Below are 18335 nucleotides of genomic sequence, written 5' to 3'. Positions count from 1 at the left end.
ATAAGCATTGTTTTTATATTTCTGAAGGACTGTCATGGGAAAAAGGGATACGACTTGTTCTGCATGGCCCCAAGGGAGAGAGGTAGGAACAAAGAGTTGAAGTTAGAAGAATATATATTTCAGCACAAGATGAAATGAGCTGCCTTACTAGGGAGTGCCTAGTAAAGTAGCATGAGAAAGTCACTTAGAGGTGTCGATTGACCATCAGTCACTAGAAGCATTGACTGATTGTCAGTCAGCATTGCTGTGGAAGCAGTAGGAGGATACAAAGATGCTTTCAGACCCTTCCTGTGTGATACTGTGGGCTACAGAATTATGGAAGTCCTCCCACAGGGGAGTGAAAAACCTGCTTCAGCCAATTGTAGTATTTTGTTCAGCGGAAGCTGGAGAACTTCTGGAAAGATTACCAGTGAGAAGAGATGTGTCAGAGGTAATTTTGGCAATTTCAGGAACTATTCTGTTTTCTTTCCGTGATTGTGCTGGCAATCAGTGGCTAGTAGGAAATGTAGACATTTCTAAGGAAGAAGTGTATCCTGGAGCTCTATAGATGCTCAGTGGTACACAGCAGCTTTGATGGCAGAGAGTCTGCTTAAAGGAAATATTGGTCATATCCATCCAACAGGATAAATATTTGTTGTTTGAAGCTTTATTGTCCAAATGATTGCTGTTTAAAGATTTGTAGAGAGGCAGAGCCTTTGGCTGGGATTCAGGGGATGTCCCCTCCATTTGGTTTTCAGGCTTCATTCTTCTTCATATGGTGACAGTTAGGATCAGGATTTCAGGCTCTGGAGAAGACAGGCAGGATCCCAACCTAGAAGGAACCAGGATATCAGTGAAGCAGTTTAGTGTTATGGTTAAAAGCATAGGACTCGCTATGTGACAGACCTCAGTTTGACTCCTGGTTCTGCCACTTTGAAACTGTGTGATCCTGGGCAAGTTACTTGACCTCTCAGTGTTTTGGTTTCTTCCTGTGTAAAATGGGAATAAAGGTGGTCCTTGTTTCATAAGACTTTTGTGAGGCTAATGTAAGATATTGGACACATGGAGCCTGGAACATGGTAAAGTATTGGTAAATTGTACTCTTGTTACCATAATCATCATCTTGTAAAGCAAAAAGGCAGGAACAAAGGTCAGTAGGACAAGGCTCCTATTTGTGGACCACTTTATGATGTCAAACTCACCATAAGGTCCTCTCAATAAGGGGATAAGTTTGTCCCTGGGCAATGAGTAGGGAGATGGGGAAAAGTACTTCAACTGTAAGAAGAGGTGAGCTGTGGGGAAGGGAGAGAGGTAAAGGGTTCTAGCTGGTTCTGCCACAAATGCTGTGAAATCATCTCCAAGCCTCCAGCAGGGAAACACATTGCATGACCTCTGTTGTATAAATAAACAACTGAGAATGCTCTGGACTATATTCAAACAAAGAGTCAACGATCTACTTCTCACAAAATGATTTCTGAATTGTCTTTTCTTGGTTCCATGCCTATTTCAGGTTATATTTAACAAGCTGCTTAGAAACATTTCACAGGGTTGTTTTTGAAGATCTTTTTATTCTCTAAGAAATGGGTGAATCTATATTTTGATAAATCTGATAAACAAATATATTTGGTGCCTGCTTGTGTTCCTTTTATCCTTCTCGGGCTTTTGTTTTCTTTGCAGCATAATTTAATTTTTTCTTCTCTTTGTGAATTGGCTGCCTACATTGAGTTTTGGATTTTGGGGAAAGGAGACTGTGTGTGTTTGTGTGTGTGCGTGCATGTACTCACACGTATATATGATTGTCATGAGTGATAATTTGTTGCTTTAGCAATAATTTTGATTCCGGGTCCAGTCATCACCATCTTTGTCATCATCTTTATCATCATCATCATCATCATCTTAACAGCTACTTTTCACTGAGCATTTGTTTATATACCAGCTATTGTGGTAAGCTCATTTCATATGTTATTGTTGTTGTTAAGTGCCATTGAGTCAATTCCAACTCCTAGCAACCCCATGTGTCAGAACTAGGCTGTAATCTTTATGGGAACAGATCGTAGGTCTTTCTTCCGCAGAGCTGCTGGGTAGGTTCAGACCACCAATATTTCTGCTAGCAGCCCAGCACTTAGCCATTATGCCACCAGGGCTTCTTGTATTACATACACTATCTCATTTAATCCTTAACTTATTCTGTGGAATAGATATTAATATCCCATTTTTTCAATGGGAAACTGAGACTCAGAGTGATTACCATATTTTTACAAAAATAATGCAGACCTTCTACATTTGTTTGCCAACCTAGTCCTCCCTTCACGAGGTATTTTCGTAAGCACTGTTATGCCACTATTTTTTTTTTTAACATGTTACTGTAAAAAAAAAAAAATTGAATAGTGCTGTGATGGCTAAGATTGTGTGTCATCTTGGCTGGGCCATGATTCTCAGTGGTTTGGCAGTTAAGTAATGATGCATGTTGGCAGTTATGTAATGATGTAGTTTGGCAGTTATATAATGATGTAATTTTGCAGCTATGTAATGATGTAGTTATCCTCCATGATGTGATCTGATCTGATCAGCCAATCAGCTTTAAGGGAAGTTTCCCCGAGGGTGTGGCCTGCACCCAATATATATGGATATTCTGGCAAAGCTTGCTTGCTTGCTTTGAATACTGCATTCAGCTCATCATCATCTGACCTCCAGTTCTTGGGACTTGAGCCAGCTGCCTGCCGTATTACCTGCCAGTGTTGGAATTCATCAGCCTCCACAGTCTATGAGCCAGTGGTCTGCCATCTTACCTGCTGATCTTGGATTTGTCAGCCTCTGCAACCTATGAGCCAGTGGCCTACCATCTTACTTTCTAGTCTTGGGTTTGTCAGCCCCTGCAGCTATGTGAGTCAGGAGAAATCTCCAGCCTGATGCCTGACCCATGGACTTGGGACTTGCCATAACTGCATAAGCAATTTTCTTCAGATAAATCTCTCTCTCTCTGTCTCTCTGTGTGTGTGTGTGTGTATATATATATATATGTAAAACCATTGCCATTGAGTCGATTCAAACTCATAGGGACCCTGTAGGATAGAGTAGAACTGCCCCATGGGGTTTCTAAGGAGTGGCTGGAGGGTTCAAACTGCCAACATTTCCATAGCTCTTAACCAATGTATACGTATATGTACGGAGCCCTGGTGGTACATTGGTTAAGAGCTAGGCTACTAAACAAAAAGATCTGTCAGTTTGTTGTACTGTGGGGGCTTGCATGTTGCTGTGATGCTAGAAGCTATGCCACCAGTATTTCAAACACCAGCAAGGTCACCCATGGTGGACAGGTTTCAGCTGAGCTTCCAGACTAAGGCAGAATAGGAAGAAGGACCTGGTGGTCTATTTTTGAAAAAAATCAACAGGTGAAAACCTTATAATTAGCAGAGGGATATTGTCTAATACAGTGCTGGAAGATGAGCCCCTCAGGTTGAAAGGTACTCAAAAGATGACTTGGGAAGAACTTCTCAAAGTAGAGTTGACCTTAATGATGTATATGGAGTCAAGGTTTCGAGGCCTTCTTTTGCTGATATGGCATAACTCAAAATGAGAAGACACAGCTGTAAACATCCGTTAATAATCAGAACCTGGAATGTACGAAGTACGAATCTAGGAAAACTGGAAATCATCAAAAATGAAATGGAAGGCATAAACATTGATATCCTAGGCCTTAGTGAGCTGAAATGGACTGGTATTGGCCATTTTGAATTGGACAGTCATATTGTCTACTACGATGGGAATGACAAATTGGAGAGGATTGGTGTTGCATTCACCATCAGAAAGAACATTACGAGATCTATCCTGAAGTATGATGCTGGCAGTGATAGGAAAATATCCATACTCCTACAAGGAAAACCAATTAATACAACCATTATTCAAATTTGCACACCAACCACTAAGGCCAAAGATGAAGAAACTGAAGGTTTTTACCAACTTCTGCAATCTGAAATTGATTGAATATGCAATCAGGATGCACTGATAATTACTGGTTATTGGAATGAGAAAGCTAGAAACAAAGAAGAAGGATCAGTAGTTGGAAAATATGGCCTTGGTGATAGAAATGATGCCATAGATCACATGATAGAATTTTGCAAGACCAACGACTTCCTCATTGCAAATACCTTTTTTCAACAACAAAAATGGTGACTGTACACATGGACCTCGCCAGATTGAATACACAGGAATCAAATCAGCTACATCTGTGGAAAATGACAATGGAAAAGCTTAATATCATCAGTCAGAACAAGGCCGGGATCCAACTATGGAACAGACCATCAACTGCTCATATGTAAGTTCAAGCTGAAGCTAAAGAAAATTAGAATAAGTCCACGAGAGTCAAAGTATGACCTTGAGTGTATCCCACCTGAATTTAGAGACCATCTCAAGAATAGATGTGAAGCATTGAACACTAATGACTGAAGACCAGACGAGTTGTGGAATGACATTAAAGACATTATACATGAAGAAAGTAAGAGGCCATTAAAAAGAGAAGGAAAGAAAGAAAAGGCCAAAATGGATGTAAGAAGAGACTCTGAAACTTGCTTTTGAATATCAAGTAGCTACAGCGAACAGAAGAAATGATAAAGTAAAACAGCTGAACAGAAGATTTCAAAGGGTGGCTCGAGAAGACAAAGTATTATAATGGCATGCACCAAGGCCTGGAGTTAGAAAGCCAAAAGGGAAGAACATACTTGGCATTTCTCAAGCTGAAAGAACTAAAGAAACAATTCAAGCCTTGAGTTGCAATAGTGAAGGATTCTGTGGGCAAAATACTGAACAATGCAGGAAGCATCAAGCAGATGGAAGGAATACACAGAGTCACTGTACCAAAAAGAATTGGTCAATGTTCAGCTATTTCAGGAGGTAGCATATGATCAAGAACCGATGGCATGGAAGGAAAAGTCCCAGCTGCACTGAAGACAGTGGTGAAAAACAGGGCTCCAGGAATGGATGGAATACCAATTGAGATGTTTCAACAAAGGATGCCGTGCTAGAAGTGCTCACTCATCTATGCCGAGAAATTTGGAGGACAGCTACCTGGCCAACTGACTGGAAGAGATTCATACTTATGCCTGTTCCAAAGAAAGGTGGTCCAACCCAATGTGGAAACTATTGAACAATATCATTAATATCACGCTCAAGTAAAATTTTGCCGAAGATCATTCAAAAGTGATTGCAGCAGTACAACGACAGGGAACTGCGAGAAATTCAAGCAGGATTCAGAACGTGAAATGAGGGAGATCATTGCTGATGTCAAAAGATCCTGGCTAAAAACAGAGAAAAGCAGAAAGATGTTTACCTGTTTTATTGCCTTTGCAAAGGCATTCTACTGTGTGGATCATAACAATTTACGGATAATATTGGAAAGAATGGGAATTTCAGAACACTTCGTTGTGCTCATGAGGAATCTGTGCATAGAGTGGCAGTCGTTCGAGCAGAACAAGGAAATGCTGGGTAGTTTAAAGTCAAGAAAGGTGTGTGTCAGGGTTGTAGCCTTTCACTATACTTAATCTGTATGCTGAGCAAATAATCCAAGAAACTGGACTATATGAAGAAGAATGGGGCATCAAGATTGGAGGAAGACCCATTAACAACCTTTGATATGCAGATAACACAACCTTGCTTGTTGAAAGTAAAGAGGACTTGAAGCACTTACCGATGAAGATCAAAAACCACAGCCTTCAGTATGGATTATACCTCAACATAAAAAAAAACAAAAATCCTCACAACTGGAGCAATAAAGAACATCATGAAAAATGGAGAAAAGATTGAAGTTGTCAAGGAATTCATTTTACTTCATTTACTTGGATCCTTAATCAGCACACATGGAAGCAGCAGTCAAGAAATCAAATGGTAAATTGCGTTGGGCAAATCTGCTGCAAGAGATCTCTTAAAGAGTTAAAAAAAAAAGTTGTCACTTTTAAGACCAAGGTGTGCCTGACCCAAGCCATGGTGTTTTCAATCGCCTCATATGCATGTGAAAGCTGGGCAATGAATAAGGAAGATCAAAGAATCGATGCCTTTGAATTATGGTGTTGGCAAAGAATATTGAATATACATACCATGGACTGCCGAAAGAATGAACAAATCTGTCTTGGAAGAAGTATAGCCAGAATGCCCTTAGAAGTAAGGATTGTGAGATTTCGTCTCACATACTTTGGACATGTTATTAGGAGGGACCAGTCCCTGGAAAAGGACATCATGCTTGGTAAAGTAGAGGGCCAGAGTAAAGAGGAAGACCTTCAATAAGATGGATTGACTTGGTGGCCAAAACAATGGGCTCAAGCATAACGATTGTGAGGATGGCACAGGGCTGTATGGTGTTTCATTTTGTCATGCATAAGGTCACTATGGGTTGAAACCAACTCGATGGCACCTAACAACAACGACAGCATATGCATATGTATATATATGTATGTATGTATGTATTTGGAAAACCTGGTGGCGTAGTGGTTAAGTGCTATGGCTGCTAACCAAAGGGTCGGCAGTTCAAATCCACCAGGCGCTCCTCGGAAACTCTTTGGGGCAGTTCTACTCTGTCCTATAGTGTCACTATGAGTCGGAACCAACTCCACGGCACTGGGTTTGGGTTTTTTTTTTTTTTTCAATGTATGTATTTACACTTCCCTGGTTTTGCTTCTCTAGAGAACCCACCCTAAGACAAGAGCGCTTAAGAAAATGCCTCATGGGGGGAGGGCACGGTTGGCAAACAAACATAGACGGTGAGTGTTATTTGTGTAAAAATACAGTAAATAACTTGACCAAGGCTTCACAAGTGGTGAGAGCAGAGCCAGAATTCTAACAAATGGCCATCTGATTGCAAAGGTCTTGCTTTTAACCAATAAGCTGTATAGCTTTCTAGTTTACTCAAAATTCTTTTAAAAGAATGCAGAATTTTTTATTCTTAGACATAGAAAGAACTTCAGAAATAACGTGGTCAAATATCCCAACCAACGCAGTGATTTCTTCTACAATTTGTTTAATAGGTGGCCATCTATTTCTCTTCCCACTGAGGGGCAGCTCATTATTATGCAAGGCATTCTATTGTTTGAGTGACCCTGGTGTAGCAAAAGGATCCCTGATGACACAAAAGATTAAGCGATTGGCTGTTAACCAAAAGTTTGGCAGTTTGAACCCACCTGGGCAGAAAGATCCGGAGACCTGCTTTCATAAGGATTACAGATAAGAAAACCCTATAATGCAGTTCTGTTCTGTCACATGGAAATCCTGGTGGCGTAGTGGTTAAGACTTCAGCTGCTAACCAAAAGGTCAGCAGTTCAAGTCCACGAGGCCCTCCTTGGAAACCCAGTGGGGCAGTTCTACTCTGCCCTTTAAGGTTGCCTATGAGTCAGAATTTGAGTCAGAATTGACTTGACGGCAGTGGGTTTTGTTGGGTACTCTGACACATAGAGTCATTATGAGTCAGAACTTACTTGATGGCATCCACCAACAACAATAGTTGTGGCAAAGTCTGGTCAAATTTTACTTCCCTATAATTTGGCATTCTAAAAGCCTAGAATCTTATGGCTGAAAGTGATAACAGGGCTCAAGAAGTCCAGTGATTTTCAAATGTTTTTTTCAGGTGTAGAAATCTTGTGTTCAAATGGAATCTTATTTGGAAGTGTGAACAAATGAAAATAGAACTGCTTTGATAGAAACAGGTGTTAGTGTGGGTGGGGGGAGGGTGAACAAAATCCCAGCATTGCTCCTATCGTTCCAATGTCTACTGTGGCCTCTCCATGAGGTAATTTGTTAAAATTCCTGTTAAAAATAGCCTGAAATAGACTGGTGAACCCAATATTTTACAGACAAGAAAACTGAGGCTGGAGAACTTAAAAGTTGACTTATGGTAATGCAGATATATGAGCCCAGTGACAAAGATGAGAACCTAGGTCTCAAAACTGTTAGCCGACTTCTCATTTATTCCTTCATTGATCCATTCATTCATTGTTTTTTAATTGAGTGCCTGATATGGTACAGGCACTGTGCTAGGTACTGGGGATACATCAGAGATCTAGATAAGAAATGTCCCTGCCATCACGGAGCTCACAGTCAACCTTTTACCATCCCACTTCTCTTTGTTGCTCCAAACTCTGCCGTAGAAGCATTTAAAAAAAAAAAAAAAAAACTCCCTTGTCAGCTTTGCAACCACTCTTGAAATGACAGGATTGTGGCATCATACACCATCCTGGTGAACTTCTGGATTCAGTCCAGCTTGTCCATGGCTTTCTAAAAGGGTGGGTTCTAGAATTGAACTCAAGGAAGTCTATTCACATACTTTGGTGGTTTTAAGGTGCCTTTTCCCTGAAAGGGCTACCAATTATAATTTATTTTTTTCTACCTCAGATTTTCTTTTGGGGCTCTGTGTATAATATGTTGTTGTGTGCTGTTGTCTTAGTCATCTAGTGGTTCCATAACAGAGATACCACAAGTGGATGGCTTTAACAAAGAGAGGTTTATTTTCTCACAGTCTAGTAGGCTAGAAGTCCAAATTCAGGGTGTCAGTTCCAGGGGAGGCTTTCTTTCTCTGTTTGCTTTGAAGGAAGGTCCTTCTCGTCAATCTTCCCCCAGACTAGGAGCTTCTCTGCACAGGAGCCCCGGGTCCAAAGGACACTCTCTGCTCCCAGTGCCTCTTTCTTGGTATTATGAGGTCCCTGACTCTCTGCTTGCTTCTCTTTCCATTTATCTCTTGTAAGATAAAAGCTGGTGCAAGCCACCCCCCCAGGCAAACTCCCTTTACATTGAATCAGGGATGTGACCTTAGTAAGGGTGTTACAATCCCACCCTAATCCTCTTTAACATAAAATTACACTCACAAAATGGAGAACAACCACACAATATTGGGAATCATGGCTCAGCCAAACCAATGCACACATTTTTGGGGGGACATAATTCAATCTACGGCAGCCATCAAGTTGATTCTAACTCATAGTGACCATATAGGACAGAGTAGAACTGCCCCATAGTTTCCTAGGCTGTAATCTTTATGAGAGCAGATTGCTAGGTCTTTTCTCCTGTGGAGCCACTGGTAAGTTTGAACTACCAACCTCTCAGTTAGCAGCCAAGTGCTTAATCATTTTGCCACTAATGCTCCTTTGTGTATGATATAACCATGAAGAAAGAGAAGCTGTTTCGTGTGTATCATTCAAGAGGTTGGAAAGGACATGCAGACATGTGGAATTTTAAACTGTAAATGCCAGCTGGTTTGGGTTGTAATAGAATAACCTTGGACAGTACAGTGTGGTTTGCAGTGGACAGATAGTGAAGGGCATGTCAAGCCTGTTTTGGCCTTCCCAGTCTGATTTTCCAGTGCATTTCCCTCAACTCTGTTCCCCCCTCCACCCCCTCCCCTGCAGCCTTGCTCCCACCACCTTACTCTCTATGCAACAGGCAGGCATGATTGGTCAGCTCGAATAGTGAGTTCTCCAGCATTGGGATTATTTCTGCTGCCTGAAATGCTCTTTTGTACTTTCCTACCTGGCACAAGCCTACTCATTCCTTGAGGTGTGATGCCGATATGAACTCCCTAAACTTTACTCATCCCCGGCCCCTCAATCTCCCACAAAAACTAATAGCTTCCTCCACTGGACCTGCTTTTCCTTCTCTTAGAAGCTCAGCTCATCCTCCACAGTGCCCGAAATACTCTTTATGCACCTGACATACCCTCAGCTCCCCTGGGCAGCTTCTCAAGGGCAGACTGCTTTCTTACCTGCAATTCCTAGGGATGGGGGTGCCTGTTCCATGAAGGTGCACATTTAGTGATGCTGGTTGAGGGAAGTTCTGGAGCTGGACTACCTGGATCAGATCCTGGCTCCACCACTAGGCCTCATTCCTCTCATTTAGAAACTGCGAATAATAATAGAACACAGGTGACAGGACTGATGTGATGATTATATGAGATAATCTATGACTTGCTTAGCATAGCTATTGGCACCTCATCAACAATAAATGTTAGCTATTTTTATTTTAGTCTGTAGTTCTAAGGCATTTTCTCCTAGGTATGGTTAGGTTTTGTCATGTTGAAATAGTTCAGCAGAAAAGACAGGCAGCCAGTCTGATCCCCTAAAGACTCGACATTCCAATGATTTGTCATTTAGGAGCAGTGGGGGACAATGGGAAAAAAGTCTTGTGAAGGTGATTGGTTTGACCTCATAGTTAAATTATGTAGAGAAATAGAGAAAGAGGTGCACTGGGATCAGAATAAACCACACCCCAATTAAGTCTGATTTGATCTTACACTTTGGCATGCTAGGACATGAACAGGTCTGTGGTTGGTGATAGAAATAAAAAGCACCTGGGAATACGTTTTGTCCAGAAGCCTCAAGGTCAGTTCTTCCAGTCTGTGCAAATTCAGCCATGAGGGGTTGTTTCTGCAAGCAGCGCAGAATAGTAGAAAGAGTTATGGCTTAAGGTCCTCTAAGATCTTGTATGTTCTTGCCAATACACTAAAAAAAAAAAAAAAAAAATTTTTTTTTTTTTTAATGCTCTTCAAAATTCAGTTTTCTCATCTATGTAATGGAGAGATGGAAGAAAGCAGTGTTTCCACTGGGAGCCTTTGTCCCTTGCATGCTTTCATAATTTTGACCATACCTACCTTCTACTTATGCTATTATTTGCTTAATATTTGTCTTTTAAATACATTTTTGATGTAAATAGATGTATTTGTAAAGGAAACTCTGTATCTTGACCTTAAATACAAAACCATATAGAGGTGATTTTAAAAATAAATGCAATGAAGAGATGATGCCCATCTAACATCACTGAATGTTTTGATCAAGGACCCAATAGATGGATCCTGATGAAAAGGAGTAAAATCATGGAACAGAACTTCAAATTCATATGGAAACCAGACTTACTGGATCCACTGAGACTGAGGAAACCCCAAATCTATTGCCCAGAAATGATTTTTAAATCTTGAACCAAAACTATCCCATGAAGCCACCATTAAACTAAACAACAGCTCAGCCCAATTAATAGTGTTTGCCTTAAGTATTGCACTCTTATAAATAATTATTTATATGAGTTCAAACTGACAAGTTAATCTAAAATGCAGATGAGAACTTTAGGGGCAGAGCACCTAAATTAATGCTTATGAAACAATATGGACAGAGATAGTGAGAGTGGTGACACAATGTGAAGTACATGACCAATGTCATTGAAGAGTTCTTGTTGAAATTTTGTATGGCTGTATGCTTTATTTGTTATAAAATAAAACTCTAACAAAAAATATTAATAATAGACACAATGAAAAAAAACAAACTTACTAAAATTCAGCTGGATCTCATTACTGGCGCAAGGCCTGCCCTCCATTTATTAGGCTGTTAGAGACATGTTGAAGTCAGAGGAGAGCCAACCTGAGTGTTATTCTTTAAAACAACCAGAATGAATGAAAGAAATGTCAAATATTCCTGATGGGGTTTATTGCTGTTTAATGATGATATGCCTGTCATCTGGCATATCATCTATGGAATACATCCATGTTTGGGAAACACTGGATCTTCCAGCTTTGGTAATCCATAACGGGTGATTATAAATCTAAAGACAAACGAAGAAACTGACCAAGGACACTGCCTTTTGAGTAACTGAGCTTACTGATAACTTAGTACAAACCTATGTGATCATTGTCTATAGACAGTTTTTACCAGCTAATCGTACCCAGTCATTGCATTTTTCATCACATGAGGAGCACCTAAAAATGCTGCTTTCTGCATATCTCTTCACATTTTTTGCCTTCTCATTTTCCTGATTCATCATCAAGTCTTTTCTCATTTCCTTATCTTCAATGTGATAAAATCCAATAATTCCTGCTTGTCCACTTTGCTAAAATGGGCTGTTTTGGATCTCATCTCAGTGCCTCTATTCCAATCCCTTATAGATCATCATGGAATGCTCTGGCCCTTCTAATTCACTTGTTCTTTCTCTCTTCTGCCTCCCAAGTCTCTTTCTTTAAGCTCTGCCTCAGGTATGAGTAGAATAACCGGATATCCACCTGCTCAGAGAAGCTCATATTCCTCCTATGTGCCCAAGAGTCACCTGGCAACACTTTGTAAAAATGCAGATTTATGCTCCCCTCCTACCCTTGCTGTCAGATGTCTGCTGTGAATCTTGCAAATCTGTATTTGTAACAAGATTCCCAGATAATTAGGATGTACATGGTGCCTGGACCACTTTGAGAAATATGATGTAGCTAGCGATTCTTCTACTCCTCTCCCCCTCTTCCTCTCCTCCTCCCCTTCTTCTTCTCCTTTGTTTTTCTCTTCTCCTCCTCCTTCTTCTTTTTCTCCTCCCTCATCTTCTCCTTCTTAAGGACCACAGGTAGTTGTAAGTCTCTTTCATTAACTGTTAATACTTCATTTCAAAACTTTTCCTACCACGCAAATGATTTCTGTGCTTCCCAATGGATAGAACTCCTTGTTTGGGAGGCAGAATGCCTGGTTTATAGCCCTGGATCCCCCACTAGCCATAAGTCAATCCATGCCCCTACATTGCATTTTTCTCATCTTCTGAAATGGAAATAATGCTCTGTACCTTGCCTACCTCACAGGTTTGTGTTGAAGACTAAATGGAAAAAAGGTATGAAGATACTTGGCAAATTGGAAAAGATTTTACTAAAACTATTGAAACAAAAAGCTGCATTTAATAACTCATCTGTTAAAATATTGGAGAAAAATTCCTTTTTAACGATGTTTTGCATAAGGAATTTGAGTGGTTCAGCCAATGTTTCTGATAGAGCATATGCTCGAGGAGAGACAGTTGTGATCTCGCTGCATTTTAAGCTGTGGCATCTCAGCTCCACCCTATCCTCTCCTACCCAGATACATTTAACAGCTTTGCAATGTAATTTCACAGATTCAAAAATTGAGGTCTTTCAGATTCCTTAATACAAATCCCAAAATTGTCCTTCCTGTGTTTCCAGTGAAATCTCTTTCCTCTACATGGAATATAAAGTATCAGATACCAACAATAGAACATTAAAAGCCAAATTTGAAGCAATTACCCACAGCTTTGGAGAACAGTCCCACACACAGCTGGTGCCCAATCAGAAGGCCTGTGTCTTGTCACCCACCATCTCTGCTACTCATAGAATCAGAATGTCAGAGCTGCAAAGGATCTAATAGATTATCTTCCCCCTCATTTAACAAATTGAGAAAGTGAGGCACAGGAAGGGTGTTAAGTCCCTCAGAGTCACTCGTGGAGAGATGCTAAGAAGTCATCATCAGTCCAGGTCCCTGTCTTCTAGTTCACTGCTCTCATTGCTACATTCTGCTGCTTCCTTTGCTGCATTAATAGGGTGATTGTGTCCTTTATCTTTCAAATGGGGCACTGTTGAGGGTGAAGAGCCCATTGAATGTTACACCTGTATGCATTGAGTGCTATCTTTTGAACTGGAAGGAGGTCTGTGGTGGTCTTCCATAATTCTCTGTTTTAGCCCTGTCCTATTCAACAGTTTCTTCATTAGTGAAGACTTAAAAGACAAATGACACTAAACTGTTAACCAAATATGTCAATTCAACGGTGCAAATGGAGACTGTTATGGGCAGGCTGAGATATAACATCACCTTGACCTTTTCCTCAAGTCCCTGTTTGGCCCTGTTGAGAGGAAGTTGGCTGTGAGTTGGCCTTGGAGTTACAAGCTGGGCCATTGTCCAGCCTGCTCCTTTCTTTGGCCAGGGTTATATTGATGTAATCTGAATATAAAGGGATAGCACCAGGCACCAAACAGCAATTCAAGAGTGATTACAATCTTTATTTGAATCTTTAGAAGAATTGTATGAAAGAGCCAAATATAACCTACAGGAAACTTATCAAAGAACCTCCTCTTTAAAAGATCCCAACTACTCCAGAATCTTCCATACACCCAAAGTCTTAGCTCTCTTTAACCCATCTTCCTGCCTTCTCTCCCATCTTCTCTCCTAGTTCTTTATTATATTTATTCACCTAACCCCTCTCTCTGGATTTATTCTCTCCCCTTTCCTCCTGCTTTTCCAGTTTTTTGTTTTTATTTTTCACATATTCTCCAAAATTCTGTATCCCAAAAATATAGCAACCAAGCTGGCAAAGATTCTATTGTAGTAGGCATGAGAGATTGGCAGAAAAGAGTTCCATGTTAAACGTCCCTGTCACACAGGGTTGCAGTAAAAGAAGAAGCCACATCACACTGTAGGCTTCCTGTAGGACTGAAATAGGATATAGCACGTGCCCCTGTACATAGTCCTTTCACCTGGGAGTCCATCATAGTGAGACAGGGAAATGCTGGAGAGATAGACAGCAGGACCTGAACACTGAACTTAGCCGTGATAGTTCTCAAGATGATGAGTGACAATATAGTGGAACAATTAAAAGCACAGGCTTGGTATCAAAAAGGACCTAAATTTAAGACTTGGCCCTGCCACTTATTAATAATATGTAAGCTTGGGAAAAGTATTTAAACTCTCTGAAACTCAGTTTCTTTGTATGTTAAGTAAGTGTAAACTACATGAGTAATGCAGATAATGCACTTAGCCCAGCGCCTGGCATATGAGTGCTGCCCTAATGGGTGGTAGTTTTTATTGTTGCTGTAATGACAATAAAAACAGGTATGACACAAAGGGAATCTGACCAATGAGGGATGAGAAATCCTTCCTTCTCTCTTTCCTTCCATTCTTTATATTTTTCTTTCTTCCATAGACATGTTCAACAAATAAGACAGGGAAACATATAAGAAGGCATGTAAATAAGTGAGGCAACATCAAGTTGTCTAGGGAGCTTATACTTTTAAAGCATATGTGGAAAATCTGGAAGAAGACCAAGGATGAGTCAAAAAGCTATGCTCAGAGCAAGTAGCAAACCCAGGAATAGTTAAATCTCATTAGTTAGGGGAGAATTCTTGCATATTTTGCAGCAATAAGCATAGTCTTCCAACCAAAAAGAAGAGAACATTGTAGGGAGAAAGTTACAGTCCTAGACTGATAGAAAGCATTTAACTGCTTTCAATGATTTTAAATCTCAGGGGCTTGAAGGCACTGGTTGTTAGAACCACTGACTGGTGCTCTTTGAGGGCTGGAGAAATGGAGGAAGCCTGGAGACCAGTAAATATTGCCCCAATTTTAAAGAAAGGCGAAGCTACACTCCAGAAACTATACGCTTATAGTTTGAAATAGACCTTATCAAAATTCTAAGACAGTTATCACACAAATAATTTGTGATCGAGAATCAGTGTCACTTCATTAAAAAAAAAATAATTCACGCCAACTAATTTCATTATATACTAGTACAGATTTACTGACAGAGCCCGTTCAGCAAGGTACTGGACAAAGCTTTCATGGGAGGGTAGACTCAACCGGTAAAGCAACCAGGCACACTGAGTTTTACCTGTCTGACGGGAAGGAAGTCTGTGGTGGTGCTCCGTAATTCTCTGTGTCAGTCCTGTGCTGCCCAAGCCCTTCCTTTGCCTGAATACATTAATGGTATATGCTGAGCACATGATACAAAACTGAGCTCGATAGGCTCTTACCAGCATGTAGGAAACCAGATAATCTTTAGATGCTAAATAAGCACCCCTGGAGGTACAGCAGTTAAGTGCTTAGCTGCTAACTGAAAAATTGGCAGTTTAAACCTACCCAGTGGGTCCACAGGAGAAAGACCTGGCAATATGCTCCCTGAAGATTACAGCCTGAAAAACCCTGTGGGGCAGTTCTACTCTGTCACGTGGAGTCTCTGTGAGTGAAAATCGACTCAATGGCACCTAGAAACAACAACAGATGCTAAATAAACCTATCTCGAATGTTGAATTTGTAATGATTTTAAATGATCTCAACTGACTAGAAATGATCCTAGACCTGTAAAATGAAATTTAACTGGGACAAATGGAATGTCCTAGGTTTTGACTCAACCAACCAAACAAGTAAAATAGATAAACAAATTAAAACATAAATAAATATAAATAAAGAACCACAAGAGTGGATGGCCATTTGTCTCAAAAAGATGAAAGATCTTGCATTGACCGCAAACTCAATATAAGGCAATAGTATGTTACCATTGTCAGATATGAACTTACTTTTTGACCACATTCATGTGTAACCGTGAAGATGAAAAGTGCCTGCTATAAGTCAGGCTCACTACAAAGACTGGTGTTCCTTCCTAGTACTGTATGTCCGGAGAGATCATTGTAATATGGATGGGTATTCACAGCACAGTGTCCATTACAGGAAATAGTCTAGAAACCATAATATGTATAATGATGTATTAAAGAAAGTGGGAATGTGTAGCCTGGAGAAGACAAAATCTGGAGGATAGAATTAGTCCAGTGGCCTGGGAGGCACAACAGTTCCACTAGGTAGAAGTTGTAGGAAAGCAGATTTGGGAAGAACATTGATAAGCTATTTAAAATAACTGAAGTTGCCACAAAATAAGATGGGCTGACTTGTCCCTGGAGATTCCTAAGTCAAGGCTAAACAACCACCCATCTCTGTGGTGTCAAGGGTTTTCATGCACTGGGTGGGTTCTTTCATGAGATGATCTGTGATGTCCATTCCAACTCTGAGCTTCTATGATCTTCTCCCCTCTCCAGGGATGCAGTGGAGTGTGGTGGCCAGTGGGAGAGTCAGTGCCACCCCCCAGCAACTTCTCCTTTGGTGGCTGCTCAGCCCAGTGACACTTAGACCCCTGGGACAATGACCCAGAAGACAGCTATGCCTCCCAAGAGAGGGCCAGGTCCTAAGCTGCTGCTTGTATTTGACTGTACCTGGTGTTCCCGTCACCTGAGCATTCTGTTGGTGCAGATGCCCCATGCACAATTGGCTGTTCCTCCAGGATTCCAGCAGGTGGCATTTGAGGGAGTGAGGGCACAGAAAGGCCTCCTGTTCACTGTGGTTTCTCCAGAGATCCCCCAAGAAGGGATCTTTTAACTTCCTGGCACTCCTCCTTCTGGAGTCTCCGTCCTCGCCTCACATTCTCTTGAAGTTCCTGGCATGTTCCCCTTACTGTGCCTGCTCTGTCTCACTCCTGTTCCAAACACAATCGTTCACTGTGTCCTATCTCAGTCATAGATGTCTCCAAATACACCTTCTTTGATGTGTCTGCTCACAGACACTGTCAAGACACATACCTCTTGTGTCTGTCTTGGTCAGAATTGTGTTCCAAAGCACACATTCCTTGCTTAGTAATGTCCATCACCGTACTACTCACTGTCTCATCTTAGTCCTGTTCTGTACCACATACTAATATCCTTTCCTCCCCATGTCTGGGTTCAAATGTGTGTCTTCTTGGCCAGCCCCTGTGTCAGTCACAGACGTCCAGTTGCTCTTCCTATCTCCAGTGCCACTCCTCTTCAGGACGCTCTCCATTTATTTACCATGGAAGAAACAGGGACAGAGATCTGTTGGAGGGGAACGGTTTCTGCAGCAACCCTGGAGGGAAGTGGAGACAGACAGACAACTTCTCCCTCCCCGGTGCCGTGGTTCGTGGTCACAGGCCTGTCTGCTCTGAGATGCTTCCTTTCTTCTCCAATTGGAGTGTGGCATCTTCTCCCAGAGATCCTTGGGCAGGGCTGGCTGCATCATAGATGTGTATTAAAAGACTTTTGAATATTTTCCCTGAGCTTGTGAAGAAGCCCATGGAACCAATTTAAAACCCTTACATCCTGTTGATCCCAAAGGAAGAAAGTCCACACTGCAGAGATTTGTCACCTCCTGCAGTCCTTCAGGTCAAGACCAAGCAGTGATGGGAGGAGCAAAACAATGCTTGGCTTGAAGTCAGGGAAACTGAATGAATTCTGGCCCTGGCTCTGCTCCTAATATGCTCTGGGATTTTGACCATCATCCTTCCACCTACATGTGCTGACTGATGTTTGAACTAGGTGATCTCTAAGTTCTCTTTCCATTTTTCGGACAACAGGATACTGCCACAACCGTCAGCTACCTCGGAAAACCTTGGCCTGCCTGTCTTTTGGCTTTGTTTCAAAGGAACTGCACTCTTCATCTGGGCCCCTTAAACCCCTGACCTTGCCAGCTTTACCCTTCTGATTCTCCTGGATGTATTCATTCAAAGCTGAGTCCCTGGCTCTTGCCAACTGCCCCCAAGCAAAAGTCCCAGGAAGGTAGATGCTGCCATTCCCCTGAGCCATGTGAGGTTTTAATTTTGATCTTGGCTGTGATTTGAAAGCATCTCGGGACTTTACTCTTGCTCTCTTTTTCCTGCTGCTTCAGAAATGTCAGTTATCATTTCTGTTGATGTTTACTTTAGTTCTGGAATCAAACCAGACAGGAGAGAGACTCGGGGTAGGAAGAGAAGATTGCCGAAACTATCTAAATGCCAAAATGAATTCTCTGTCATTTGAAGGCTTAATTTTC

At 41.3% G+C, this 18335-nt stretch overlaps 1 protein-coding gene across 5 annotated transcripts in view; it reads left to right on the top strand.

Moving 5' to 3' along the window:
* The window catches only part of HTR4 (5-hydroxytryptamine receptor 4), a 241495-nt gene that overhangs the window by 189500 nt on the left and 33660 nt on the right, over positions 1-18335 (top strand). For 3 of the 5 annotated variants that reach the window (XM_049874019.1, XM_049874015.1, XM_049874016.1), the window contains one exon: positions 17303-17972. The exons of 1 other annotated variant lie outside the window; for it this stretch is intronic. In XM_049874019.1, the coding sequence (XP_049729976.1) occupies positions 17303-17570 (268 nt within the window). In that variant the 3' untranslated portion in view covers positions 17571-17972. Of the gene's footprint in view, positions 1-16555; positions 16995-17302; positions 17973-18335 lie in introns of those variants that run through there. One more of the 5 variants, XM_049874017.1, reaches the window with a different exon arrangement.

The sequence above is a fragment of the Elephas maximus genome, chromosome 2 (genome assembly GCF_024166365.1).
Source record: "Elephas maximus indicus isolate mEleMax1 chromosome 2, mEleMax1 primary haplotype, whole genome shotgun sequence".
Classification (NCBI taxonomy): Eukaryota; Metazoa; Chordata; class Mammalia; order Proboscidea; family Elephantidae; genus Elephas; species Elephas maximus.
The sequence above is the reverse complement of the archived record's forward strand: the minus strand, read 5'-3'. Positions and strand labels throughout refer to the sequence as shown.